Source organism: Chaetodon auriga, chromosome 2, assembly GCF_051107435.1.
Source record: "Chaetodon auriga isolate fChaAug3 chromosome 2, fChaAug3.hap1, whole genome shotgun sequence".
Taxonomy (NCBI): Eukaryota; Metazoa; Chordata; class Actinopteri; order Chaetodontiformes; family Chaetodontidae; genus Chaetodon; species Chaetodon auriga.
The window spans coordinates 18,574,525-18,601,758 of NC_135075.1; the positions used below are offsets into that span (position 1 = coordinate 18,574,525).

Below are 27,234 nucleotides of genomic sequence, written 5' to 3' on the forward strand. Positions count from 1 at the left end.
ACCAACACCACTTGATCACTGTTTAGTCTGCCACCCACTCGAATGATAGCATATTTCATATCAGGCTGTGTCTTCTCTTGTGCCTGTGATTGTTTCAACAAAAACAGTGTTAATGCTGCATATTTCAAATATGTTTTGGCACTTCTGCAGCTTCTCAGCCTGGCCATTGTGCGTGACGAGAACGCCTGACACACATATTGCATTAGGAAAGTGTCAGATATCAAAGGAAGGCACAAGATAAAAAAGCAAAAGTGACATTTAAGCTTTTTATCTTGATAAGTTATCAATGCAGTACAATCTGTGCCTGTTCCCACAGGAGGAAGTGATTGTGGGATGTGAAATAAAATGGCAGCAAGATATAACCCCACTCTGTGGCTCAGTTTATTAGCTTATGCTTGATCTGATTTCAGTGCGTATCCTTAGCGCGCTCACTAAAACCGTGTTAGATTCATCCTTTGGAAACGGCACAGTGAACAGGTCACATTTACAGATCAGCATTCAGAAATTAAAATGTAGGAGGTCATAGCAGGAGTCTTTCTTAAACAAACACAATCTAATTAATGTGTATTCATGCACCAAGCTCTTTGATACGGTGCCATACAGAAGTAGCCCTCAGCACAGTCTGGCATCATGCTTCTATCATTCTTCCTTTATTAGTCATCCTTCATTAGCCTTCATTCATTGAATATTTGTAAAACAAAGCTCATCTCTGATCATTCCTCGAGCGCTTCAAAAATAAATCTTTCGAGTGCGACAAATATGCACTTTTCATTTTAATAAAGCAGCATGGGTTAATTGGATCTGACATGATAAAAACTGTTTGTTTTGGGGAGAAATTAAATCAAAACCCCATGTCCACGACAGAAATTGATTGATGGGCCAACTTTAATTGACTATTAAAATGCAATTACAAGCTGTTGTTGGGACGAGCAGAGGGACACTTGTGCTGAAGTCCCATTGAAAGTCAGTGAGGAACAACGTGGTGCGAGGAGAGGCCAGTCCTCGTTTCTACAACACTTATAACATCATGGCACAGGATACGACCAGAAAGAAACACGCAGTGAAATGTGTACTGATCCGACACACTTGACATTCAGCAGATAAATTACTACTTAAATACCAATCATCCAACAGTTATTTACACATGATTTGGCCTCATCAAATCAGACTTTTCTTTACATGAAATCTGAGAGCATTTTACTTCAAATGTTCTAATAATAACCATGGCAGAAAATTTATGTTAATTTTAATGTGCAGCTGACAAGACTACATAAAAAAAACAAGTAAACATTTGCATTATTTTTTTCCAAAAAAACAAGAAGGCTAAGAAGTGATACAGCTGCAGCATTTTTCCATATTTTCACAAGTTGGGGCTCTTTCATTGTCTCACAAAGTTCCTGTTAATCACCAGACAGCTCAATTGGATGAGAGAGGTTCTGAGGCAAATGCTTGCTGATATTTTAATTTTATTGGAAAGGGTCCTTAGGTTAGACATGATTTCTTTTAATTAGTTTTAATCTGGGGCCCTGTTGAGAAAAGCCTGTTCGCCTGTTGATTTAAGACTGCACCTTTGGGACCTGACCTGAGGCTGCAATCTGGTAACTAACAAGGCGGAAGAGATTCAAGACTTTCCTCCGCTAAAACTCCTTGTTCGTGAAAATCCGTGACTTGCAGTTAACCAAAGTGAAGACGTTAAAGCGGTGGTGTTAGTTAAAAGAGGGGAGGACTGAGGCTGAATTAAACAGGGTTGCAGCTTTCTGAGCGAGATCTAAAAATATAAAAGGAAATAAAAAAAAAAAATGAGGACTGTTTCCATGTCAAATCTGCTTTTAGCTTCATAATGAAATCACACCACTCTGAAAGTAATTGTAATGATATGAAAGAATAAAAGCTCAATAAAATGCACTGTTAAAAGCTGGTTATTAAAACTAACAGTGCTGCTTATTTTTCTTGTCACTGTGGCAGACATACAGAAACAAAAGTGAGTGATAAAATTATCAAAGTCTTAACCTCAATTTAAGATTTCTTGACAGTGTACTGTGGAGAAGTAGATTTTAGGGGCAGACTGACTATACATTAATAATAAAGCTTATTAGGTTAAGGATGCTGGCGTTTCAACAGCACTAAGTGTGAGGTTGAGGTGTTTGTTTATCACTCAGACTGACTCTTATTCTGTCAATGTCAGGCAGGGAGGGGATTTTTTTCCTTCAGAAGAGCCCAATCATAATTAACCAAGGCAGCGTCTAATTAGAAGCTGAATAAATCCACGCAGGAAAGACTGATTGGTTCATTTTCTTCAACCATCCACCACCTGTTTTGCTCGATTCATTACCCAATTTGTTAATTTTATCTCCCTGTTCTCAAGGTTTAATTAAAGGCTGAAGAGGCCAGAGATGACATTTTGAAGATTCTTTCATTCCCGCCTTCAGCCACCCAGGGCTAACCTGAAATGTGTTACTTATGACCCTGTGTGTGTGTGTGTGTGTGTGTGTGTGTGTGTGTGTGTGTGTGTGTGAGTTCTTTGAATGACAGCAGGAAAGAGTGAGATAGAGGAAATCAGGCCTGTAAATGCCTCATTTAAAGGATTCTTTCAGAAAAACAGCACAAAAAAGAAATAGATTTTGATTAAACATTGGAAGAATCAAACTTGTGGCGATAACTTAAACACTTCTCGGCTGTCCTCGAAGGAAATTACTACCTAGAGACACGACTGACACCTTTTTTCAACCAGATAGATAAAAGCATTGCAGTGAAAGTGGGATCATGCAGACCAAAGAATATTTGCATTTTCACCCAGGACGCTTTGTCTGCTCCCTGCTGAAGCGTACGCTCTAATCTTTTAAGGGGGACGAGGTGTGTGGGGGCCGATCTCTATTCTAACCAATGGCCAATAAGACTTGAAAGGAAGAGGACAGTGCAGAAAGGAAGGTATTAAAGGCACATTAAAATCTGCGTGTTTAATTAATACAAAGAACCCAAAGGAGACTGATAGGTAGCTGAATGAGAGAAATAAAAATGGTCTTCATCCACCGCACCGGAATGAACATCAGACATGCTTTGGCACGTGGGCAGTTTTGACTTAGAATGAATCACCACATTGCACTTTTATATCAAGGGTACAGTGACAAGAGGAGAAATTAACAGGTATAGAGTACAGGATAGGGAACAGGAGAGACAAGGCTTGGATAAGACATAGCCCACCAATCACTTACCTTTCTTTCAACTGAATTCTTATCATATCTCCCTAATAGTACAGGGTTTCACTCCAGCGGTAGAGCCTGAATAGAAAGGTGTCATTGTGTGAAGGACCGAGATTCAGATAGGTGAGTACCGGTGGGTGACTGCTGGGGTTGCACGGATGAGGAATGACCTCTGCCTGACCTCTGCCGCTGTCTTTGGGTGGTGTGGGGTTGGTGAGTGGGGGTCAGGGGTGTGTCACTTGCTCGGCCTTAGTGTGCCATGTTAATGATGACTGATGCTCTCCAATTAGATGTGCTGACAGGCCCTAAAGCGCTGTGTCATTAATCACAGGAGTGGCGTGCACAAAGAGAAAATCACACCATGATTTATTGCACCTCCGCCTCCCTCTCTCGGTCTCTTCCCCTCTCTATCTCACTCTCTTCCCATCTTTTTGTGCTTTGGTGATGGGGGGGGGGGGTTGTTCTTGCACTCTTCCTTGAAACTTAATCAATCAGCGGGCACGCACTCAGAGTGTGACCTATGCTGAGGAGGAAGTGCCGGCTGTAGCCAGACTGGTGGCATGGTGAGTGTGGAGGAAACGGTCACCCGGCCTGCAGATCTTTCCCTGAATTCATATTCTTCAGTATGAACGACACACGGCAGAAATGGTGTCCTGGTGTATGGAAGTGCGATATGACTTGTGTTTTGGTTGTGAGATGTCTCGATGGAAGAGGGGGGGGTCAAACAACCCTTGCAGTTCAGGTCCACAGTGGACACAGTTAGGGTGCGTGGGGAGGGAGAAAACTCTGAATATTAGACTGGGGGAGGACAGCTGAAGTCACTGTCACATGCACGTCGGCGTGCCTCTGCTCCTGTCACACCAACTCACCATAAAGCAGCATCACCTCACTAACACACACAGACAGCCCAGGGGCCTGTGACCAGAGGGGGGGTGGGGAGGGAGGCGGTCATCAACACCGAGGAGGCCGGGGAGAGATGGGGTGGGGTGGGGTTGCAGGAAAGGCTGGCAGGGGTGGGAAGTGGAGTGGGTAGGAGTTGGGGTTTAAGGCAGGCAGACGGGGGAGGGAGGAGCAGTCCGTACTGTACTCACATAGTCTGAATCCGCTTTGGAATCGTAGTATGAAATGGCATTCTCCTGTGCAGAAAAGAAAAGTGAAAAGACAGGTGATGAGAGAAGATATAGCAGCGTCTATATCAGCCCCGACTCCTCGCGGTGGTGAGCTAGAGAGAGCCATGGTTATATTCCATCACACTGTTCAGCATGAGAATATAATCAGCATCACAGAACACAGGAGGAGTAGTGTGATGTGGAATGACAGTCATGAGAAGGCGAGCAGATAGCTGCAGAGATATCGAAGGATGTAATGCATCGGCTGTACTCATATGATGCCATGTATGCAGCGCATGTTCCAACCTGTGTTTAAAACACTGCAGGAACATTTTTTATGTGTTGTGGAAAACTGTCAAGAAATGTAAGTGTGTGTGGTGCTGTGGTATGAGCTCAGATGTGACATGGAGTAAAGTGGTCTGCAGCGAGAGAAGAATAAACTCAAAATATTACTCTCTCTGGGAATCTTATCAACCTCAACTGGCTGTGTTTTCAGTCTTGGCAAAGAGCTCTCACAGGAGTAAAGAAAAAGAAAATAAGGAAAGAGTGTAAATATATTTAATTGAGTTGCACTATTTTGCTCTAATTACCAACTACAGTTACCCATCACCAGCTGCAGTCCCAGATTCAGCCTCTTGCCTCCAAGCTCCCGGCCTTTATCCCCGAGCAAAGACCCTGTACCCTGGCTGTTAGCCCCCCTCCTGTCCTCTTCTCCTCTGAACTGGCGTCCTTATCTCCCATAGAGGCAGGCGTGAGGGCGGGCAGGGGCTGCATGCAGCAAGAAGCGGTCGTGGGGCCTGCCTCATTATCATGAGGAGGCTGGCTGAGGACGCGCTCTCAAGGGCACCACAGTGACTGACCCTCCCTCACTGGAGGAGCTGTGGTCATGGTCCAGTGAGGGAGGACGGCTGACAGAGAAAGAGAGAGCCGGCTGTACAAGTCTTAAACATAATTTACTCAGTCTGACTTATTTTCTCTCAACTTCTGTTTGTCTTGTTCGCTTTCACCGTTTTAATCTCTTTCCCGCTGTCTCACACGCATGCTCTCTGCATTTGTTTAACTCGTACAGAAAGACATACACACCTATACGGCACAAAATACTCCCTTTCTCTGTCAGCTCCCATCCTTCTCTCGGTTGCCTTCAGCATGAGAGCCTCTCTACACACCACGATCAGGCTCTTGGCTGGCCTCCAGTGCTAATCAGGGAGTCAGTCATGAGCTCAGCTCAGTCCCTAACAACTCACCAAAGAAACACAGTATGATCAAAACTCACACTGACATCAAACATGGGGCCGACCAGGCTGGACGCAGCTTGTGTCTTGGGGTAATGAGCGTGGACAAGATAGAGGAGGTGCCGAATCTGCCCCCTGACACATCTCCTCAACTTACCAGCACTCCCTCTGCCTCCCCAGCTCTGTCAGAGAGATCAGGAGCGAGGACGGAAGGAAAGGAGCTGAGTGGAGGAGGGATCAGCCCGGATCGTTCAGGGAGTACATTGGGTTAAGTTGGAGGGTTAGGACGGAGGCTGAGGTTGGGGCGATATAAAGGGATGAACTGAGGAGAGAGATGGGTGGCGGTGGTAGTGGTGGTGGGTGCAGTGGGGAAAGAGCTGCCAGGGCTAAAAATAGCCCATGCCTCTGCAGAGAGAGAAGAGAAGGAGAGAGAGACTGTGGCAGAGCAACAGTGTTGTTGTGTCTGCCAGCAGGATTGATCTGGAGCCCAGTCCTGCTTAGACTGGTCCCTCGCTTCTAAAGAGTTTACTCTCACTACTGCGGCATTACAACTCATTATTCAGGACTGCTTCCTGTAAATAAACGCTTGGTTCCTTGCACCCGAGGGACCGGCCAGCAGCTTTACTCAAACAAATAATGCACTTAAAAAAACATGTCACACATTACTGAGGAGAGAGCTCCCTTGCTTACACTTCATCATTGTACTGTTATTTTGTATCCATCCCTTATTTCTGCTCTTTATTATAATGACAACAACAACAACAACAACAACAACAATAATAAAACATAAAGGCAGGTGATAAATCAAAGGCAAAACCTGAATAAATGAGTTGAGAATGAGTAAAGAATGCAGGTGCTTCAATACAGGGCACGAGGGGTCACTGGACAGTTTTGTTGAGCTTGAAAATGTTTGAATTTTGGAAAAGATTCGATCCCAGCTGAACAGCCATTCAAGCTTTTGGAAGGACATGATAGACGGCACTCTGGAAAAAACAAAATGAGGAGTGATCCCTCGGAGAGACTGAAGCGGCTTTGGTAGCTCGTGGTGCCCAGTACCTTTTTAAGACATGTTAAGTTGGTTTTTCCTTTTATTTGTCACCCATCTGTCATTGGTATCATGTCTGTTTGCACAGCTGGACAGCTGTGTGTACCTTACTGTTTACCCTGTGCATATCACTTACTCGTGCTAAAGCTGCACCTTGTACATACAGAAGTCATCACAAGCAGTGAATCCTTGATATTGGTAGCAATAGTAAAATTAGTAGCATATAATTCTTTCCTGTGTTGTCTTTAATCACATTACCAGTTTTATACTAAATCCCACTATTTAGCATCTAAACATCTAATAATAAAGAGGTTACAACATACAGTGGCAGTTTTAAGCAGGTTAATTTATAGTATTTGTCAGCAATCATAATTTCTCCTATGAAAAGTTTTTATCGCCTTTCATTAGCTGTTTACTGGTGCCCACAGGAGGAGTTATAGTTGTTGACAAATATATACATTTTTATACGTTTATTAAATGTTTATCGTGCACCTTACACAGTAAATGATAAATATGGGGACTAAAAGGAAAGCGTTTCTGAAAATGTAATTGGATAGATACAGATATTTACAGCAGGATATGATTGGGCACAGCACTGATATTTACTGGACTGGAAATAGTAATTAATTTTAATACCTACAGGACTACTGAGGACAATAATAAACTCTTTGTCAGAAACAGAAAACATAAAATAATTCAATTGTATAAAGTCATTGCCTTTTGCAACAACGAAAATAAACTGCACTGCACTGAGACTGACACGGATCGCACTCATGAACAACAACTACAACCTCTGCCTCCAACCACACTCTGACACACACCACACAGACGTGCACAGAAGAGGTGGCTCCATGTGGACGAGTCCTCGGCCACCATGACCCTCTGAGCAGCCCCCAGGGTTGCATGGCCATCTGCTGTGGCTGGTCACAGGTCTCTATGGGCTCAGGGTCCGGGTTAAACACACATCTGATACGACACCCAGCCAGCAATTATCCCACACTTGTCTCTCTACCAAGCTCTGTGTACATATACATATATGATATCTAACCGCATGCTTAAACACTCATATTGCATACACTATGTGCTTGTGAACATATAGAGACGGTGCATGCTGAAGGCCGAGCGTGCGCACTCGCACACCAGATGCGTACAAAGAAACACACAAAGTCTGAGAAAGTCCCACTGACACAAAGTGCTATCAGTAAATTAAATCTATCATGCTGAGTGGACCAACAAATTCCAAACAGGAGACAAACACTGAGGTCAGGTGATGATCTCCAGCCCCCCCCCCTTACATCAATCTTCCTCCGCTCATCTCCTCCCCTCCTCCCGCCCTCCTCGCTCTTATCTCGATCTGGCTCCTCTCTCTCCTCCCTTTGCCCCGTCTCTCCTCCTCCACCCTGTCTTATCTTCATCTTTCCCAGTCTCTCTATCCTCAATACCAGCCTCCTCTCGCCAATTTCAGATTTCAGCAAAAGCAGCGGCGCGTAGGTTAGATGCCTACTGTTGCTATAGAAACCGCCCCTCTGCTCTAGATTACAATGTGACTTTGTCTCCTCGCCAGAGCTACAATGTCTGCTCGTTTTTATGTCTGACCAGATACATGGCTGCCTATCTTTTGTTTGTCTGAACGCCTGTCAGTCTGTCTGACTAGGAGGTTGTTCATCTGCCAGTGTGTTTTCTTGTCATTGGTACATGCTGCATGTTATTTTAATGTCATCCACGGCTTGTAGTTACACATTTAAACTTCAGCATCCCCTTTCAAGTGAAGGTCGGCGCCTTTAAAGCCCAAAATTTGAAGAGGACCTTGACAGATGATTTATCGGGTAAAGCACAGGGCAACAATGTGTGATTGAAAAATGGCTGGTACATAAAGGCTGTCATATGTCCGGGTACATGTAATGACTGAGTGTGGTTGCTGGGACTAAATCTTTTGAATTTCCATCTGTGGGCTCTCTCAATGGGTTGGCTGAGACAGGTTGACATTTTAGTGTGAGACAAGCGCTCCATCATGGGTGGGGACAGATTACAGTCATATTCATATCTCCTCTGGACACCTGCTAATGATTTTATAATTACAGAACACACTCGGTGCCTCTGCCGTGCCCTGGGGTATGCACGCACACACACACACACACAAACACACGCACACACGCACACACACGCACACACACGCACACACACGCACACACACACAGCTCTCCTGGCCCCGATAGCCTAGCAATCACTCGTAGAACCAGTTTCCCTAATGGAAGCTGACATTATATCAAACACAATAAAGGATTTCATTTACTGCTCTTCATTAACCCACGCACATCAGCCCATAAGGTACACACCCACACACACACACACACACGGGCACACACACACAGCTCACTTAGTGTGAAAATGCAACAAGAACACAGAAGGAAAAGCTTAACAATTTGTTTTGGCTGCAGAGAAGAAATGCTTACGTAAAGTCTGAAGCAAAGTCATTATGGAGCCATACATTCCAACTCTTTTCTTATCTCCTCCACTCCAATCTCTCCTCTTGTCTCTACCCATCTCCTCCTCTGTCTTTCCAGTTCCACAGCATCCTTATATCCCATCTCTACATGTCAAATGGTATGAAACTCAAGACGTTCTGGCGAGACCTCTCCAGTGTGAGGGGGGAATGCAATCCTCCAGGCTGAGCACACACTCGTGTGCTCGGACTCCGCTCACGACACACAGGTGCAATACAATTTACGTATGTTCACTAAGAAGTGACTGACGGCTCATTTCATGTGGAGAAATGAATGAAATGTAAAGGAAATATACACACAAGGGCGCTCTTACTAAAATTAGATAGGTCAAAATGGAATCACAATAAGCCATCAGAAACAAATCTGCTCAGCTCATTTCCTTTGGTTTGGCCCACAAGTGTCACGAGGTGAGCTCATGAAATATGCTTTTCAAACAGAGGCAAATTAATCATAGGCATGTCGAAATTTGTCAGAGATCTAAAAGCTCTTTAACCACTTTGATCATGAATTGCAGAGGTTGCTTGTGAATAAAATATGAATTCTTGTGCTTTGGTGGAGATGTGCGTGTTTGATTCAGGAAATGTTAACTCTAAACCTTTGCTGGGTGCAAGCGGAACGCTTAATCACAGAAAAGTGAAAGAAATACAGTGTGGAGAAAAGTTCTTTTTACTTGTTCTTAAACTGTAAATTGTAATTAAAATGGGGGGCTCCAGCAGCCAGAAATGGAGCTGAAATACAACCTTTTACTGTACTGCTCTCCAGCCAGCAGTCCAATAAAACTAAAACGAAAGCAGTCTAATCCAACAGCCCTGCAGTATATTCGTCTTCCATAAAGGTTATAAGGCTCAGTTTTAGTTCAAACTGTTTTAAGGAGGTGTCAGCAGATGCTGAAGATGAAATATTAGAAAAACCTAAAATGCAATTCAACAGCAGCACAGACTACAGCCTCTACGAGGGTGATTAAGTTGCATGTATAGCGAACACCTGGTCTCCTAAAGAACCATACAATTGACCATTATAACTACTGTATGTGCTTTTTGTTGTCTTGATCTTCATCATAATTGTTCAGGTAAACAACCTCCTCTGACCATGATATCAAAGTAAAATAACAACAGGAAGAATGAAAAGCCAGCAACAGTTAAACTGAGCAAAACTCTGAAAGCATTAAAACAACATAAAACTGGTTTTCTGATGATATCACAAAGCATTTTAAATGCAGATACTGAAACTCTCCAGAATAACATATGACTGTAAAAACTTTTCACAATGACTTTTTTCTAACTATTTCTTCAATAAATAAGATGTGATTTTCAATTTCAGAAAACAGATTTATCCCTGAACAACAATGTCTGCAGTCACTGCTTTTCCCTTTAAAGTGTGTCTGTTTATACTCAAAACTTAATTCACCAAGCGCCTCTACCCTGGAAGAAGCCATTTGGTGCCCTGTCACATCACTTCACAAATAAATGCAGACATGCTGTTTGAGGTGTCTGGTCTGAAAAATATGGCTGTTGTCTTAAACACTGAAGGTCACCAAAATGCCTCTTTATAATGTCAAGTCAATAAAGAGTCAACCAGAAAACTGGAAATTAAACTGTTGGCCTGGAAGACAGAGAGAGGGAGAGAGAGCTATTGAGCTAGGGTGAAACTCAGATAAAGGAGTGCATGACGGAGGCCTTGGGCGCGGCTGCCTCCCTCTCTCTCGCGCTCTCTCATTGGCAAGCTCTGCATCTCCAGGCTTTTAAGCGATTAGGGAGCTGCTGAGACCATGGCGTCCAAGCATAGCTCCATGCAGATGTTCATTTGTATGCCAATAAACAAATGTGCCCCCAGATTAAAGCTCCAATACACAGTGCAAATTCAGCAAAGTGAATGGCATTCTCCATGCACATCTCATCAGTGTCGTGCTCCTCTTCAGTTGGAGCACCGTGCCTCCCCTAACTGCTCACTTACTTCAAAGCCTCTCACGAAGATGGGCAGCAACCCCAGAGATAGAAGGAGTGAGGGAGGAGAGGAAGAACAATTGTGGAAGAGAGACGTCTTGATTATTGTGAAATTAAAAATATGTAATTTAAAAAATATTAAGGTTACATATGGCATGGTTATATTTCATGCCCCCAATTTTCCCCCATGAATCTGCAATTTCTGCTCTTTAAACGTCTCTTTGTAAACATCCTGCAGGTCACAGAATCCTATTTTCTCTTCTTTTCCCGCCTCCGTCCCTCCCTTCTTCTCTTCCCCTCTCCCATCTCTGCTGTGCTGTCTCTTTCTTTCAGAGCCTGACACTTCCCCTCGGTAAAAGCAGTTAAATCAGTCTGTGAATATTCCAATCCCGCGATAAGGAAAGAGGGCTTTGTCCTGCTGCACTCTTGGTAATGCTGCTCTCCATTGTTGGCTGACAGGGCTCCATTGAGGAGCAGGTTTTAACGCTGATAGCATCACCACACTGCGTGGACACAGTGCCAGATAAAAAGCCTATCCAACATGACACACGCATGCCAACACCTCCCAAACAAGCCCCCAATCTGATCATCAGAGGAGAAGCAGGAAAGAGATGCTGTAACACCAAATAAAGACAAATAAGATAAACAGGCTACGGCAATATTATTGCTATCATTGGATTCCGGAGGGATTTGATAAAGCAAATGCAATTATTCACGTCTAACATTTTTACGGTATCTGTAGCTGGTGTGACCTATCACAAACAATCTGGTACTCGGTCCGGGCCTCCCCGTCCAATCACACTGCAGCCCCGTATGACACTGGAGCTCCACTTATCCAAGTGAAATGTTTCCAGGTTCCATTTTTCCTCGAGGGTTGACTACAGCTCTTTCATTTCACTCATGTTTTTCAGCCATTTTTACCAGAGCTAGTCCATGGAGTCCTGAAAAGTCACCACCCTCTCTTTACAGGCTGACTGAGAGTGGCCAATCAACAATCAGCGCCGGCCAAAGGAAACCTGTTATTTTCGACCCCGTAATCATTTCCATCAGATGCCGTGCTGTCCGTCACAATGATTTGAACATTCAAATGACAAAGGGAAGCCTGCTTTAAGATATCTGCAGACAGGTGCCGAGGACAGCAGGGACAGAATACAGCAAGCAAACACTAAAACACGAGCAGGCGTCTCTGCTCTGCTACAGCATAACCAGCCTGTCACCACTCACAAAATGACAACCTGACCGCTCAGACACATCCCTTTCCTGGAGCACTGTGGTAGACTGGAGCACGAGGAAGCCTCAGACATAAAATGTATAGTTTTTTCTTGGCAGACATCCCTTTTAATTAGGACTAGATCAGACAATGTAGGTTAAGACAATCTGTTTATTTACTATAACCCTGACTCCAAACAAGTTGGGATGCTGTGCAAAACCTAAATAAAAGCAAAATGCAATCATTTGCAAACAAACTGCGTTCATCAACACCCATTTTACAAAGTGTTCCTGAGCTCATGTAGTAATATCCTTTGTACCATCATGTGTTCACAAAGTGGTGAACCTCGCTCCATCCTTGCATATGAACAACTGAGCCTTTCCAGGATGCTCCTTTCACACCCAATCATGATACTCTCACCTGTTATCAATGAGCCTTTTCCCAGTTTGAAACGTGCTGCTGGCATCAATTTCACAATGAGCATATATTTACAAAAATCAATGAAGTAGATGAGGTAGGACATGAAATACATTGTCTTTGTACTGTTTTCAATTGAGGACATGTCATAAGGATTATTAAACGATCACACTGTGTTTATTTATCTTTCACACAATGTCCTAGCTTTTTTGGAATCAAGATTGTACAATTAATCTGAGGCCGAGGGCTTTACGGAAGAGACCGTGAACCACAGTGTCCCTGTTCAAGTTGAGGTTATTGTTGTTGTCATGTCTCCCATCTCTGTCCCCCCTCATTCCCTGTCATATCTACTGTCAGCTCTAATTAAAGGCATGAAATGCCCCTTGCCCCCCAAAAGTCTTTCAATAAACAAATTAATTTATCACCTAATGATTTAAGATAGTATGTCAACGTCTTAATCAGAGAGGGAGTAAAATACTGAAAGACACAAAACTATGTCTCGAGTGTTTGCTATCAGTGCATTTTTACTTCTCTGTCTTTAATGACCCTGCTCTGACCAGAAGGGCCTTTAAAATAACATTTCATGGGTGTTGGCCATGTGTTGAAATGGGAAAATCAAGGTCTGCAGCCTGGTTGGCTGGATTTCTCTGACTATTGATTCCCATCTCCTGTGAGGCAGGGGGATCGATCAGTGGGATTTAGACATGGGGGCCACTCTCTCAACCCTCCCTCCTGGCTAGCATGCAGCATCACAGCTGGCCAAACTCCTACTGACTGAAGGCTTACCGACACACCTGAACTTTTCTCCCTCTCTGTCTTCTTTGTATCTGAGCGTTTCTCATTACTTCTTCCCATACTTCAGTTTTTCTTTCATTCTCAGTCATCTCAGACTTCGCCTAATGTCCCCTTACTTGAGTGTAGAACAGCATGAGTTTTCAAGAGGTCTCTCTTGAAGCAGCAGAGAAACATTATGGGTGAGATGTGAAAAAAAAAGAAAAAGAAAAAAAAGCAAGAGAAGAGGCGATAAGAGAAAAGAGTTAGAGCAGAGAAGAAAAACAAAAAAAGGAGAAAAAGGACATTTCTACCTTGGAGAGCACCACTTAAACAAATTACAGCGGTCTGCAATCAAGAAGCTGAAATTACCCAACTGTTGGGTCACCACAGCAACCAAAAGCCTGATCAAAGCTGTGAGCGGAGCAGCAGTTTGATAGAAAGAGAGGCGGCGGCAGAAGAATGGGAGAGCTCAGGAGGAGCAAGAGGCTGCAGTCAAAATGGGAGTTTAAGGTGAAGTCTGCATTGTGTGTGGCTTGACGTGGCTTGATCCACACAGACACAAAGTACAAGCTGTCTCTTTGTTGGTGTGTGTGTGCGCGCTAGCATCCATTACAGATGCAACTCGGTATTGAGCGTAAGCACTGCTCGGCCCACTTTCTACTGAGGCACCCGCGCCATCAGATACATTTGATGGGGAGGAGGCTCTGCTAAATTGTAAACTGCCTAGGAATTTCTCTCCACGTAGCCCCTCCTCATTTCTTTCCTTTCCAGTGGTGAGCAGATGGGAGTCCTTTCCATGGCTCAGGATTCAGTGATAACACTGTTTATGAGTTCCATTACGTGCTCGGCAGGCTGCAAGCACTCAGTCTCAGCGCAGCTATAGGGAAATAAAAAAAACCTGCTCACAATGAAAATAGATGCAGTTCATTTGTGATTATACAATGTGGCTATGCTTATCGGTGTTGAAATAAGCACAGTGCATTTAAAAAGGACTCGCATAGCTACATTCCAAACTCCCAATCTCGGGTCTCCACGATGGAGATCCTCGAGAGTTTTGGTTGTTGTGATGCTGACACAAGAGAGCTGGTGAAATCAATTTTACTTCTACTGTTTCTTTGAAAGGTCTGCATCTAACTTTGAAAATGAGGGACAGATATTCAGGTTAAGAAAGAGCAGGTAAGATAAGCACAACATGATGGTCAGTGAAGAGTAAACAATAGAAATCTAGTTCAACTAGATTAATTATTGCTCTATTCATATTCTCCCATATGTTTAGCTCAACTAATGACAGTAAGGGAAAGGAACCATATCCCAGTTCAGCTGCAGAAGGTTTGATCACAAACACTGAATTACATGTGCTTGGACAAATGGCCCAGTGCCGCCTGTTTTAGTTTAGAGAAACAACATAGAAAATTAATATGTCGAGGAGAGCATGAGATTAAACAAAGCCAGAGTGAGGCATCTCTTCATTTCTGTCTATTTTTACCACAATCTGATTTTGAATCTGTCAAAAGCAGCCTTCATAAGACTAATGTATTCTGTGGCTAATGGAGCTGGTAGCTTCGAGGGCTGGGCTGAGAGTCGCCACAATGATTCTCACTCATTTCCTCTGAAGGGGCAATTATCTCAAATAGAGGCATTATGAAAGGAGCCGAACTTGGTCAAGTGAACAAACCCTTTCAACTCTAACTAGTACCCCTAGCACTTAAGGTCATGTTGCACCTCTGAAGGGACCTCTTGTGACAGTAAATGTGGCTGAAATACTGGCTAAACGTAGCTACCATTGATGCCCATATGAGAACAAAGTCTGAGTGACGAATTGGCAAAAGGTGACTCAGAGCAGCAAAAGGCTATTAACATTAAGACACTGCAGGCGAGGTGCTGTATGATAGGGCTGGGCAATCAGTCAAAATTTATTTTCAGTTATCATTTTGGCTCCCAACAGCTATGAAAACAAGATAGTGGAGTTGAAACGATTATTGCTCCATTTTGCAATGATGCTCTTGTTTTGTCTTGTGTTATAAATCCAGAGCACATCATTCATTTACAGCATCGCGCTCAAAGCCCAAACTTTTTAGTTGAGCTCACTGCGGACAAGCGAGCCTTCGTTAGCAAAAACCAGGTCAAGCCAGCTGTCGCTTGGATTTTAATGTGCTGTCATGGTACCAGTGCTAGGAGTAGCCGAAAAGGACAACAGAGTCACATTTTAGCAACTGTTTCTTGCATTATATGTATTACAAATACATTATTTATATTATATAATGTGTTGTTGTTGTTATTTATGTATTGTATTATTATTACATAACATTTACTTTTTTGTTTCTAGGTTAAATTGAAATTTAACATTTGACGAAACACACTCTTAAAACACAACTTAGTTTTTTAAGAAGTTGAATAAATGCGCGACGTTTCCAAAATAACCGTGTTAAACAACTGTGATCTCAGCTTTGACCCAAGTAATGGTGATGAAGATGTTTGCCATAATTGAGTAGTCCTTCTGCCTGAATAATATTTGCAGGTGTGATTAAGTTGAAGATGAACATACATGTGTGGAGAGCAAGAAAGAGGATGCTACTGCGTTATGTATGAGATTGGGCGGCTGAGTGGAGATGAAGAGAGAAAGAGGCAGAGGGAGAAGAAGAGATTGTGTTGTCCTATGATGAAAGGCTTGATTGATTAGAGAGTGATGATTGCAGTAAATGGCCTGGAAGATGGCTCCATCTCTGTTTCCCGTTTTCTCTGTCTCTTCTACCTTCTTTCCCTCACTCACTTGCTTTCTCACTTGTGCCTCTCTCTCTCCTTCCATGCCTCTCTTTGTCACCCCCTCTGCCTGGTTTCATCATGGCAGCCCATCAGCAGAGTGCCTCTCTCTCCCCTAATGGCACAGCTATTAGCACTAATGCATTTCAAACGTACAGCAGCTGCCACATCACAATCTGATGGAAAGTACATGTCTTCCTCCAATCTCTACAATCTCTGTCCTTTCTTTCATCCAATCTCGTGTCTCTGTTCCAATGTGTTGCACTTCGTGTCAACGCTCCTGCAATAAGCGACAGTGGTCGTCATCTGTGGTCAGTATACGATGGGAGACGAGTGGTTAAACTCACTGATGACAATGTAGCTGATAATATATTGCTGATCATATCACTAGTTTGAAAATGATACTGGCCTCCGGTCAGTATCATTTTCAAACTAATGATATGATTGCCAATCATATCAATCAAAGTTGCCAATTTACTGGGACTTACAAAAACTAGCTGATGCCACTTTTATATCTCTCGTGCAGTTTGGATCTTTTTGCCTGCAATAACTGGTTTATTGTTGCTTTACGTTGCTTAGCAAACAGTTGCCTGTTCACACAACGAGCAAATATACTAGCATGCTGAAAACTGCTGAAAGAAGCTATAAGAGATCGTAGATCATCCACTGTTTTTCTAAACATATTTATAAATGACTTCACTACATTTCCCTACTAAAAATATTCTGACTGAAAACGTGCGACAAGATTGTTGAGTACTCTACATGTTCCCACAAGGGAGGAGTTATTTCTGATGATTATGTAATCATTAGGATATTGTTTGGACCGTCCTTGTGGAAAGATTTGTTCTCCCCAGGCAAACCATTACGAAGTATCAAACCCTCAGCATTAGTCATTGTCACTGAACCCACACATGACCTGAGAAAAACTAGGCCAGGCGCAGCATTTATCACACGTTCAAACTGCATGCAGAGATGTTAAAGAATATACATACAAACATCTGAGAGTTTTTTAAGGTTTGGACAAAAATTGTAGAACTCTGACAGAAAGTTCTTGACAATCCAAGGAAAACCCACTTTGGCATAGAAATATCCATCAGATGTCTACAAATGCATCACTGAGACATATTTACAGTTGACTGCATTGTATTGATTGTATTGATTGTATTGATCCATGGCCCCTGAAAACATTTATTTTAGATATGTCAAATTACTTTTTAGCTTGTCAAAATTCTAATTTGTCACAATATATTCAATTGTCACAGTAAATGTTTGATCAGCTTGCCATACACACTCAGCCAGTTCCAGCTGGCAATATCACTGGTGGCATATGGTGCACAAGCCTGATCTGGTGTCACCAGATTCTCTCTACCACCAAAACTATTTCCTGAAAAAACCTAGCATGCTCAGTAAGCCTCACCATTAATATGCACCAATATCAATGATCAATATGAAGAAAAAGTGGTACATGCAGAAAATACATAGCACTCACTCACTTATCTGAGAATTTAGCTGTCAAGACTTTTCCACAACTTTGATTTCATTAACCACCCTCTGTGCAGTCAAGTAGTGTAGCTTTTATTCAGTGTATAAGGGAATTAACGCTTTTTGCAAGGCTAGTACTTCATATTGTATTATTAGACCTGCTGTACCAAGTCTTGACTCAGAAGCTGAACTATGATGTTAACGAGGCTGCCTACTCTCCAAGTTGATAAGGAGAATAAGCCAGTGTTCATTACTTGAAAACGACAGCCTCATTTCTGGCATCTCAGTAAAATCCACAAATGTGTTTTGCTCTTTAAGAAGCCCTGCATTTTCAGAGATCATTCTGTATGAGTGCATCCAATCTTAAGAGGGACAATAACACAATCGTTTAATTGAATTTCCAGCTTCAGTCAACTAATCAATTAGTTAAAGAAATCCTATGAATATCAGTCAGCTGAGGATTTCTTCAGCTGTGATTTTTTTTTTCCATTTCTTCTGGCTGGCTGACTGTGTGAATGCAATTTTATTATTGTTTTCAAATGTCTATAGTTTAAACACATTTTTCTGTAAAATATTTAAATGTGCCCCTTGGACCCTTTTACTGTGGATGCTGCTTCAGAAGTCACCAACATTGGTATTCAGTGGTGTTCTGGCAGACCTACTGAAAGCAGTGCACCATTTTGAACTGGAAAACACCCAGGAAATGATATCAGCCAAAGAAAAGCACTTTGGCTTTCTCGATGGAAAAGCAACATCTAAATCTCTTTCTAAATGCTGTTTACACACAAAATCAGCCACTGGGTTAAAGATATGGGACCCAGGATTGTTTCATAACCTGATTCTGAAATAGAAAAATTTGAAATGAGTGATATCCGCAAAAGTTTTATAGTGCTCTGCTTTTTGGCTGCCAGTTTTCAAGTTACAAAACAAAGCAGAGTTTTGATATTCAGCTCTGAAGTTGCAGGTTCTCTCTTTGTCCCTATGAGAATTGCAAAGTAGCAATGAAATGACTGTGTCGCCTTGGGATGACTCTGCTGCCAACACAATAGTGGAGTGTCACAGAGGGATGGGCACCTGACCTTGAGAAATCAGCGGCAATCCAACACTTTAATGTCTATTTCACACACCATTTCATTCCAATGGATTTAAAACCCTGAACGACCAACACAACAGTTGTTACCATCAACATTTTGACATCCATAATGTCCAGCAGTCGGGATGGTCAGAAAACTGGCTCTGCAGTTAGACCAGGAAAAAGCTTACAAATGTGTGTGTGTGTGTGAGAGAGAGAGAGAGAGGGGGAGAGAGTGAGGTCTTCCCATTGCTACGGTAACAGCTGCGATGGCAGCCGCTATGAGGAACAGGCGTGTCATTGAGATTCGATGATGTCACCAGTTTGGCGAGGCGAGCAGATGGGCTGGGCCAGGTACAGAACCTGCCGTTAATAAACACATACAAATAAATACCCACTCATCGACAAACATAAACAACCACATTATGTGTTTCAGCCCACACTGGAACGCGCGCGCACGCATGCACGCACGCACACACTCACAAATTCTATCAAAACACACCGTCTCTCATGCATGAACACCTTTTCTCTTCATTTGACAGACTGCTCCACCCGCTAGTTTAAGATGCAACGCATTTCTCCTAATATGCCCAAAGAGCATGCAGCCCTAATCTAATTAGAGTGTCAGTCAGCAGAGTGTTCACCCAAAGAGAAATTAGGAAAGCACAAAATCTACAAACAGGAAAAAATCTTCTTGCAAGCATGTGGCATATCTACCTCACCCCCCCTCCTTTCCTCCCTCCCACTTCACCTCTTTGTGAGATTTCTTTTTTTAATGGTTTCACAGTCGCCCCTGCTGAGATTCATTACCTGGCCTGATTATAAAGGCAAATGAAATCAGCTCCGATACATTATTAATAGAGGAGCGCCATTAGGATTCATTTGCAGTATTTGCAACAATATGATATATTCCAACTGTTTTCATGCCTGATTAAAGACATATACAGATAACAAAAACGGTATATGAATGTGATGTGCAGAGGGTAAGGCTGGGTATGAGGCTGGACAGACAGAGAGGTGGAAAGAGGAGGAGAAACAGACAGAAAGGAGAAAGAGGAGAAACAGAGGGAGAGAAGAGTTTTGGCTAGGGAGGGGTGGATTAAAGAGAGTGCTGGCTTTTCCACTTGAGGAGGTATTGATGCCATACTGGATGCAGCTACTTATGAACAGGTGTGCTGTGTGTGGTCACCGTGACCCAGGCTCCACTTCCTGCATGGCTACACATCCGATCGAGGTGCATCGGAGCCGGGCAGGGAGAGGCAGGCATCAACCCCCCTCAGGCCTAAGATGAAGGGACAGCCGCACTGCAGGTCCCTCCCCCCTGACCAGCAGGGAGGGAGGGGTGCAGCCCAGCCACCCCAAGACTACAGCTTCAGAGTGTAAGCAACCATGAATAAAAATGGACTTTGCAGGGAAGTAGGGCTCATAATTATTCGTTTTAAATCAGTTAAAGCCTTTTCTCAAATATCCCCCAGGAGGCGCTGGGTTAAAAATCCATTTGTGGGAAGTGTACCATGACAGCGAGCTCGTCTCCCTGGAGACAGAGGATATGACAGTAGGGAATGTGCATGTGTATCTGTCGGGTGAGGCTATATATATGCGTGTACGTGTGTGTGTGCATCAGTATGCACGCATGTTTGTGGGGCATTTGAGTGTTTGCAAATTTGAGAGTCAGTGGAGCACGCAGGCTCACAAACACACACAGACAAACAAACCACAGCGATACCATTTCTCCTTTTTTTAGATTTCAAGAGCAGATCTCTAGTGTTTTAAAGGTCAGCTGTAAAAGAATGCTATGTTCAACTTCTTGTGGCCTGTGAAACAAAACGGACAGAAGGCTCTTAGATAATACGAAAAAAACCATGAAAATAACAACCCCAAAAATGAGCAATTACAGCGAGTGTGCATACATGTAGGACTGTGTTTGTGTTTGTGTTTTTTCCATTTGAATATAATTAGGTTTTATTGCTGCATTGCCTCTGTGATGCTGATCACATTGTCATTAAAGAGTTACAAGTAAAATAGGGTAAAATATCTAAATCGAGAGGGACTCGGGGAAAAAGTCGGGAATGGGCAGACGATAGGAAGAGAGACCAGTCTGCCTGGAAAAGGAAAGGAAAAAAGAAAGATTAGGTCTTGGAGAAGGAGGGAGAGGAGCAGGTGTCCTACTTTACCGTCACACCGTCTTGCCATACATGCTCCTTCTGAAGCAGCTCCGCCTCCTTCGCCAGTTTCTACAAGAAAACACAAAAACAGCAGTGTGAGTGTCAGAAGTCAATAGGACATTGATTTGTGTGTGAGTGTGTGTGTGTGTGTGTGAGTGCGAGAGACAGACACACAGATGGGAAGATGGGGATGGTGACCTTGTTCCCTACAAAAGCTAGTACAGCTGTAAATTAACTGGATAATTTAGAGGATTTGGGAGCGCCAAGCCCAACAACACTGTTCTCCTGACAGCATCAGTCCAAATGAGAGTATGGCACCACAAGCCTTGAGCGAAGACTTCTTGCACACTCGGTGAACCAGCTGAACACACCGTTTAAATGCTTTTAGAAGATGAAAAGTCTATTCCAAAATTGGCTCTGTCTCCAAAAGTTAATGGAGATTGAAATGAAGCTGAGGGAATTTGAAGACCACGTACAGAAAGTGTTGTTACATATCGCTGAGGTGATAATATGTGTGTTTGCCTGAATGACAGCTGAGCTGGCAGGGATATGAGACACAATGTAAACAAACGTGTGCTAGTAACAAGCCAAGGCACAGATCATTGTCATCAGCTGAGGTAGATCCACACCAGTCCGAATCCACACTGACTGATCGTGACATTTGCAGGTTAGTTTTTAAGCCGCGTGCACTTTTCGCTGGTGGTGGTAGTTTGTTTGCCGACAAGTCAACAAGACATTTGTCCATGCTTGTAGATAAGATGCAGACATTAGCTACAAAGGTTATGTTTGCTGTGATTCAAAATTCATGGCTTCAGCTGCTGCTGTTGTTAAGTTGATGGTGAGTGTTACAGTCACATACAAATACGGCCCAAAATGTATGGTTTGATTGACTATCACCGCATTTACACCTGGTATTAAAATGGGACCCATAACCACATAATAAAAAATCCAATATTGCCTTTGTGTTTACACCTGGTATTTTTAATGTCTCCTCGTTATCCTGTCGAGATCGGATCTCTGGAGGCGTGTTTCTTTCAGCCTTCTTGTTCGCTTGCTCTCTAAATTCGACCAACAACCTATATTTCATGTTGGCTAAAACAACACATCTGTATCAATGCTCTGTTGTGTACGTATGCAAGCAATGTTGTGCGGATTGAGTTTACACCCATATGAGATCAGAACACAATGGGAGCCAAACTACCTCGAGATGTGGTCAGGCAGATCCGATAACAATGCATTTACACCTTGCATTAATGCAGTATTCATTTTTCCTTATCTGGGCCACAAGTCTGGACAGAGATCGCATTTTAATACCAGGTGTAAATGGGACTATATGTTGGCAGCTGAAATGTCTGCATATCATGACCGATACTTATATTTATGCTGTATGCACAAGTTCTACCATCTGTGCACTATAAAGACAGAGTAATCAACACCATACTTTGAGTGTCTTCGTGAGACCAATCAATATGACCAACAAACATACCAAAAGGTGAATTTCCTTGCTTGGGATGCTTTAACTCCCACACAGGGGAGACATGACATCCCATTTACAGAGCAGATGAATACGATGTCACTAAAAAATACCAGCACACCTGTATTTTGTGTTTCTATATTGTTCGGAATTTTATATAATCTGAAAATAATATTCTCATCTCGAACTGGTATCAAACACCACTACCCACTGATGTGCTTTAATAGTCTAACATCATTTACCATGATGTGGCTCAGGCTTATCTCTGAAGAAGCTTACAGTGCTGTATGTAGGCTTCTCATATAGGAAGTCATCCAAGTGGCAAATATGGTGAAGACTTGGAGTCACTCTCCCTCTCTACATCTCTCCTTCTCACCTTCTCCCCATCCCCCCCTCCCCTCCCTCCCTCCCTCCCTCTCACGCCTCAGTATCTAGGTTTCCCTGGGCCTCTAGGGGGCGATCTTGTTCCTGTCCCAGAATAGTGTGATCAGCCGTAAAGTCCCAGGGCTCTGAAATTACTAACCCTATTTAGACCCCTGCTACACTAAGAGCTCATTCATTTGTGGAGCCACACTGAAGGAACCAGTTCTCCACCATGGGAGGCTTTTTATCTAGCAAAAACACACACAAGACATAAACTCTCATTATAGTAAAAGCTGTCCTATTTCTATTAAGAGCGTCCCACCCACCTCATTTCAGCAGACCCTCCCACTCATGGCCACACAGACACAATACTACTCCACCTCCTCTAAACACACACACCAGGCTCAGGATATCGGTCCAGACTCTTAACGGGTGTCGTATAGGGACATTAGTGCAGCATAATTGTTTAAAGTATGTACATAATGTGATATCACTAGCCTAATTTGTGACACATAATAGCAGAAAATCTGGATCATTTCAAGTCCTCTGTGTTCTTATGCTTTTGCATTGTGCTTTTAATCACCTGAACAAGCCTTAAATAACAACGATAAAATTTCATTCATTTCCTAATGAGACAATAGGCGACTGAAACAATGGAATGAGGATCTAATTACTGTAGCCCATTGAAATTATTACCAAAGAGTCCATTAGAAAAGACAGCAATTGTACAGCTTTTCATAAGAGAGGGTCAGCCTTGCTGAAGGGCAGCGCCTCACTGGTAATCTCTTGGTGAAACTATCAACACTGTGTTTTTCAATTAGGGATAAACACTGAGCATCTGAACTGACTATACTTCCAGCTCTGAGATTAGACTGAAAATGAAAGCCATATGATTACACTCACCATGTTTTTATTGATATGTAAAGTCCCCTTTGAGGACATAAAAAATAAGCATCTGCAGAATTGTTTCCACCCTTTTTTTGCCTCTCAACCCTCTGTCGTGATCTTTGAACTGGCACCTTTTTATCCCCTCGACATGTCTTTTTCTCAGCATTTAATCTGTCGGTAAGAATCTCTATTTTGTCCATTTAGAAAATCCATTTCTCTCCTCCTGAGTAGCCCACACATCTTTTTTTTCCCCCCACCAGTTCTCTGTTTCTCCAGCTGCCTCTCCCACGGTATGTTTCCTCCCTCTCTGGTGGGCCACCATTTCTCTGGGACCCTATCTCTTCCCTAGCAGCTTAATGCAGTCCCCCTGCTCCAAAACAGCCATGTGTCTTCATGTGTCTTTCCTTCCTCTGTGTTGGCCCAGATGGATGGGCAACACAAACAGCCAATGAATCAGAGTGAGAGATGTGGGAAGGAGGGGGGCAGGGATATATCATCTATGCTGGTGGCTGGAACCCAAGCAGCTTAGAGCACTGGATGAGCATAGTGAGATCAGCACAGTACAGCACAGATAAGCTCAGTACAGGCCCACACAACACAGCAAATAACACTACAGCACACAGACACAAAGACACCGGAAGAGTTGCCAACATGAGCATGGCTCGCTAATGTTATTGCCATTGTAACCTTGACACAAAATGCATCACATGTAAGGCCATTTGTCACAGAGCCTTCAGGCAAGGTCAAGAACCATAAACACAACTCTGTAATGGATAGTGGCACGTCAAGTGCCTCCACAAGGTCTATGGCCTTAAACAACACACATGGAGCTGTATTGTATGCAAACACTGTGCATAATGGTGCCGGAGACAGTGTAGTGGTGCAAACAGCATGCCGTAACAGCTTGGTGATGTGTCCACTGTCCAAGAAACCTGGTGGTGAAAAGCCACGCTCCCTCACTGTGAACTCACAGAGCAAGAAGACAGCAGGGGGAAAAAAAAAAAATAACGAAAAGCTCAGCATGAGGCGATTAGGATCTTTAATATTCATAACTGTTCGGTTTGCTCTGTTCCAGAGGGGAGCAGTTTAATCACTCGAAGTCATGTTATTTCTGGGGGAATGACAGCACACCAGGGACGGACAGCGTCATGCTGTGGCGAGCGCCAACTCGACACCGGGCTGCCTCTGTGATTGCTACAGCCTGTTAGACCCTTCCACTGAGCATTAACTTAAAGGGCACTCGACACACCACACTGTCGTCTGTGTAATCTGGAGGGACACTCCAAAACAGCCCTACGATGTGTGTGTTTGAGTGAGAGGGCACTTGAGAAAACACGACACCGTCTGTACGTGTGATTGCTGCCTTGAATCGAGCTACTCAACATGCTCCAAATGACCCCCTCAGCTCAGTTTCTCGCAATGCTTAAGTCACCTTGGGGACCAAAAGACTGTGAAATGACTGTGCTGAGGTCACTTAACCTTCTCAGAGTGACTAGCGTGGCGAGGGAAGACCCTTCGTAAATTTTACAATGATTGGCTGCTGTGGACATTGACAATCATAATGGGAACGATGTCTAAATATAGAAAGGCTCTCTTACGGGTCCTTCGCACGTTGTTGAATTAAATATCGAGACGAGATCACTACAGACTGCATCTTCTGACACATAGCGGATCAGGAAGGATCATCAGCTTTGACATATTTACCTTGAGACAGTGCAAAGGACGTGACGCATATGTGGGCAGTGTTGCCTTCATGGTGCATGAAGACATCTGAGGTCATCGTCATCACGGATGTAGTGTGGAGCTTTAAACGTTGAGTGAAAACTGCTGCGTTTCACAGCTGCTGACGAATTCATGTAACATCAAAATGTCACCACTGTGTTGTGGCCTTCCGAGCTGTTCAGTGTGCTGTGGTAGTGCAGAGAAGTGCGGTGTCATGCAGCAGTTAGCCCATTAGGGGGCAGCAGACTGAGCGTACCAGTGACTCCAGCAGCAGCAGCAGCAGCAACAGCAGCAGCAGCCAGTGGAGCCTGTCAGAGTGAGAGCAGTCTGCTTTAAGCTCTTCATTCTGTCTTCTCCACTCGGCCGGGATTAAGGCCAATCATAGAAATCACTGAGTCAGAACCGTCCCACAATAACAGATGGAGGGACTTTCCACTCCAGAATTTTAAAACATCACAGACAAACTCACTTTCACTTCGCCTCGCACCCTCCCCGCTGCCACCGCCACCACCGCCACCGCCGCCATCCCCCGTCACCACCTTTTCATTCTCTTGCCATCCTTTTATCTCTTCTCTTCGCTCGGCTGTTTTATCCTGCCATCATATGCTGTACTCCATTTCTCTCCATCTGTCTCAGTTTACTGCCCTCAAACTTTCTCCCTCCTCTTAACGCCATATTAATTCCAACAACACAGTCACAGACCAAACTTCAAAACAGTTTAATTGACTTCACACGGGACAGAAGTTATCAGTAACATAGGGTGAAATGGGAAGCAGCTTGCAAACTCATGACATGTTTTTATTGCTTGCATTATTAAACATTCCTGTCAGTGGCATGATTGAAAAGACAGAACATCCCATTTCAAGGTCCAGAAACAAGCTGGTGTGAGGAGGACAGCGGTGATAAGAATAGGCTCTGCTCTTCAGAGTGGCCAAACAATGTTAAAGTCCATAATGAGGAGAAATAATGACCCTTAATTCCAGGTCCCTGGTTGGTTTGCTACTAGCAGCTGGGTATTGTAGTCCTTATTAGCTCTCTCTGACAGAGGATCTGCGTGGATGGGTGGGAGACCCTGTCTTTGTTCTGTGATCCAAAGCACACTGTGGCAGGCCTGTTTGCAGAGGCTGTGTGTCTAGTGCTATTGTGGCATGTGCTGAGATAATCCCTGCCTTTGTTGCCCCCCCCTCCACCCCATAATCTTCCCCCTCCACAACAGAAAATGTTAACACTTTCTTTTGCATTTCCCGACTCATCGCAGCGCACTCCCAACTCCACTCTGCTGTTTCCACGGAGACTGGATCTGGAAGACGCGAGCTGTCACCTACCCACAGCGGCAGCATCTCACCAGCTTTTCAGAATCAAACACCAGCTTTTTACACTCCACACAGGCCCACAGAAACACCATATTTCCACTGTAGATTCTCAGGATTATGCTGAGGCCTTTGCGTGTACTTCAGTGGGAAGAGAAAGGCAGCTGTCTTTACTTTAAAACAATACAGCCGGGCTGCCTCATAATGGGTCTGCAGAGCTACGCTGAAAATAATCAACCTTGATCATAAGCTCTTGTGTACTAATCAGTCAACTTCTCTAGTTTATAATATGGATATAATCAAAATACAACCATGTCACGGGAACAAATGAGCTACTTTAATATATTACCAACTGTGAAGTATCTCCATAAAAACAATATTAATTCTCTTCTAATTGGGCACTTTTTGTTTCATTTGAGATACTCCATTCATAATAATATGCATTTCGCTCATTAAACCACAGAGCCTTTGAAGCTAAGTGGCAGACTCATCATAGCACAGAACGGGGCCAAAGACCATTGTACTGCACATTATCATTCACTGGAGCACCTACCACTGTAATTT

The 27,234-nt window shown here is 43.5% G+C and overlaps 1 protein-coding gene across 2 annotated transcripts in view; it reads right to left on the minus strand.

Moving 5' to 3' along the window:
- cacna2d2a (calcium channel, voltage-dependent, alpha 2/delta subunit 2a) overlaps nt 1-27,234 on the minus strand; it is a 139,849-nt gene that overhangs the window by 48,477 nt on the left and 64,138 nt on the right. For both annotated transcript variants that reach the window (XM_076760362.1, XM_076760351.1), the window contains exons 4-5: nt 20,923-20,982; nt 4,292-4,336 (exon numbers count right to left, since the gene is read on the minus strand). In XM_076760362.1, coding sequence (XP_076616477.1) covers nt 4,292-4,336; nt 20,923-20,982 — 105 coding nt within the window. The remainder of the gene's footprint in view (nt 1-4,291; nt 4,337-20,922; nt 20,983-27,234) is intronic.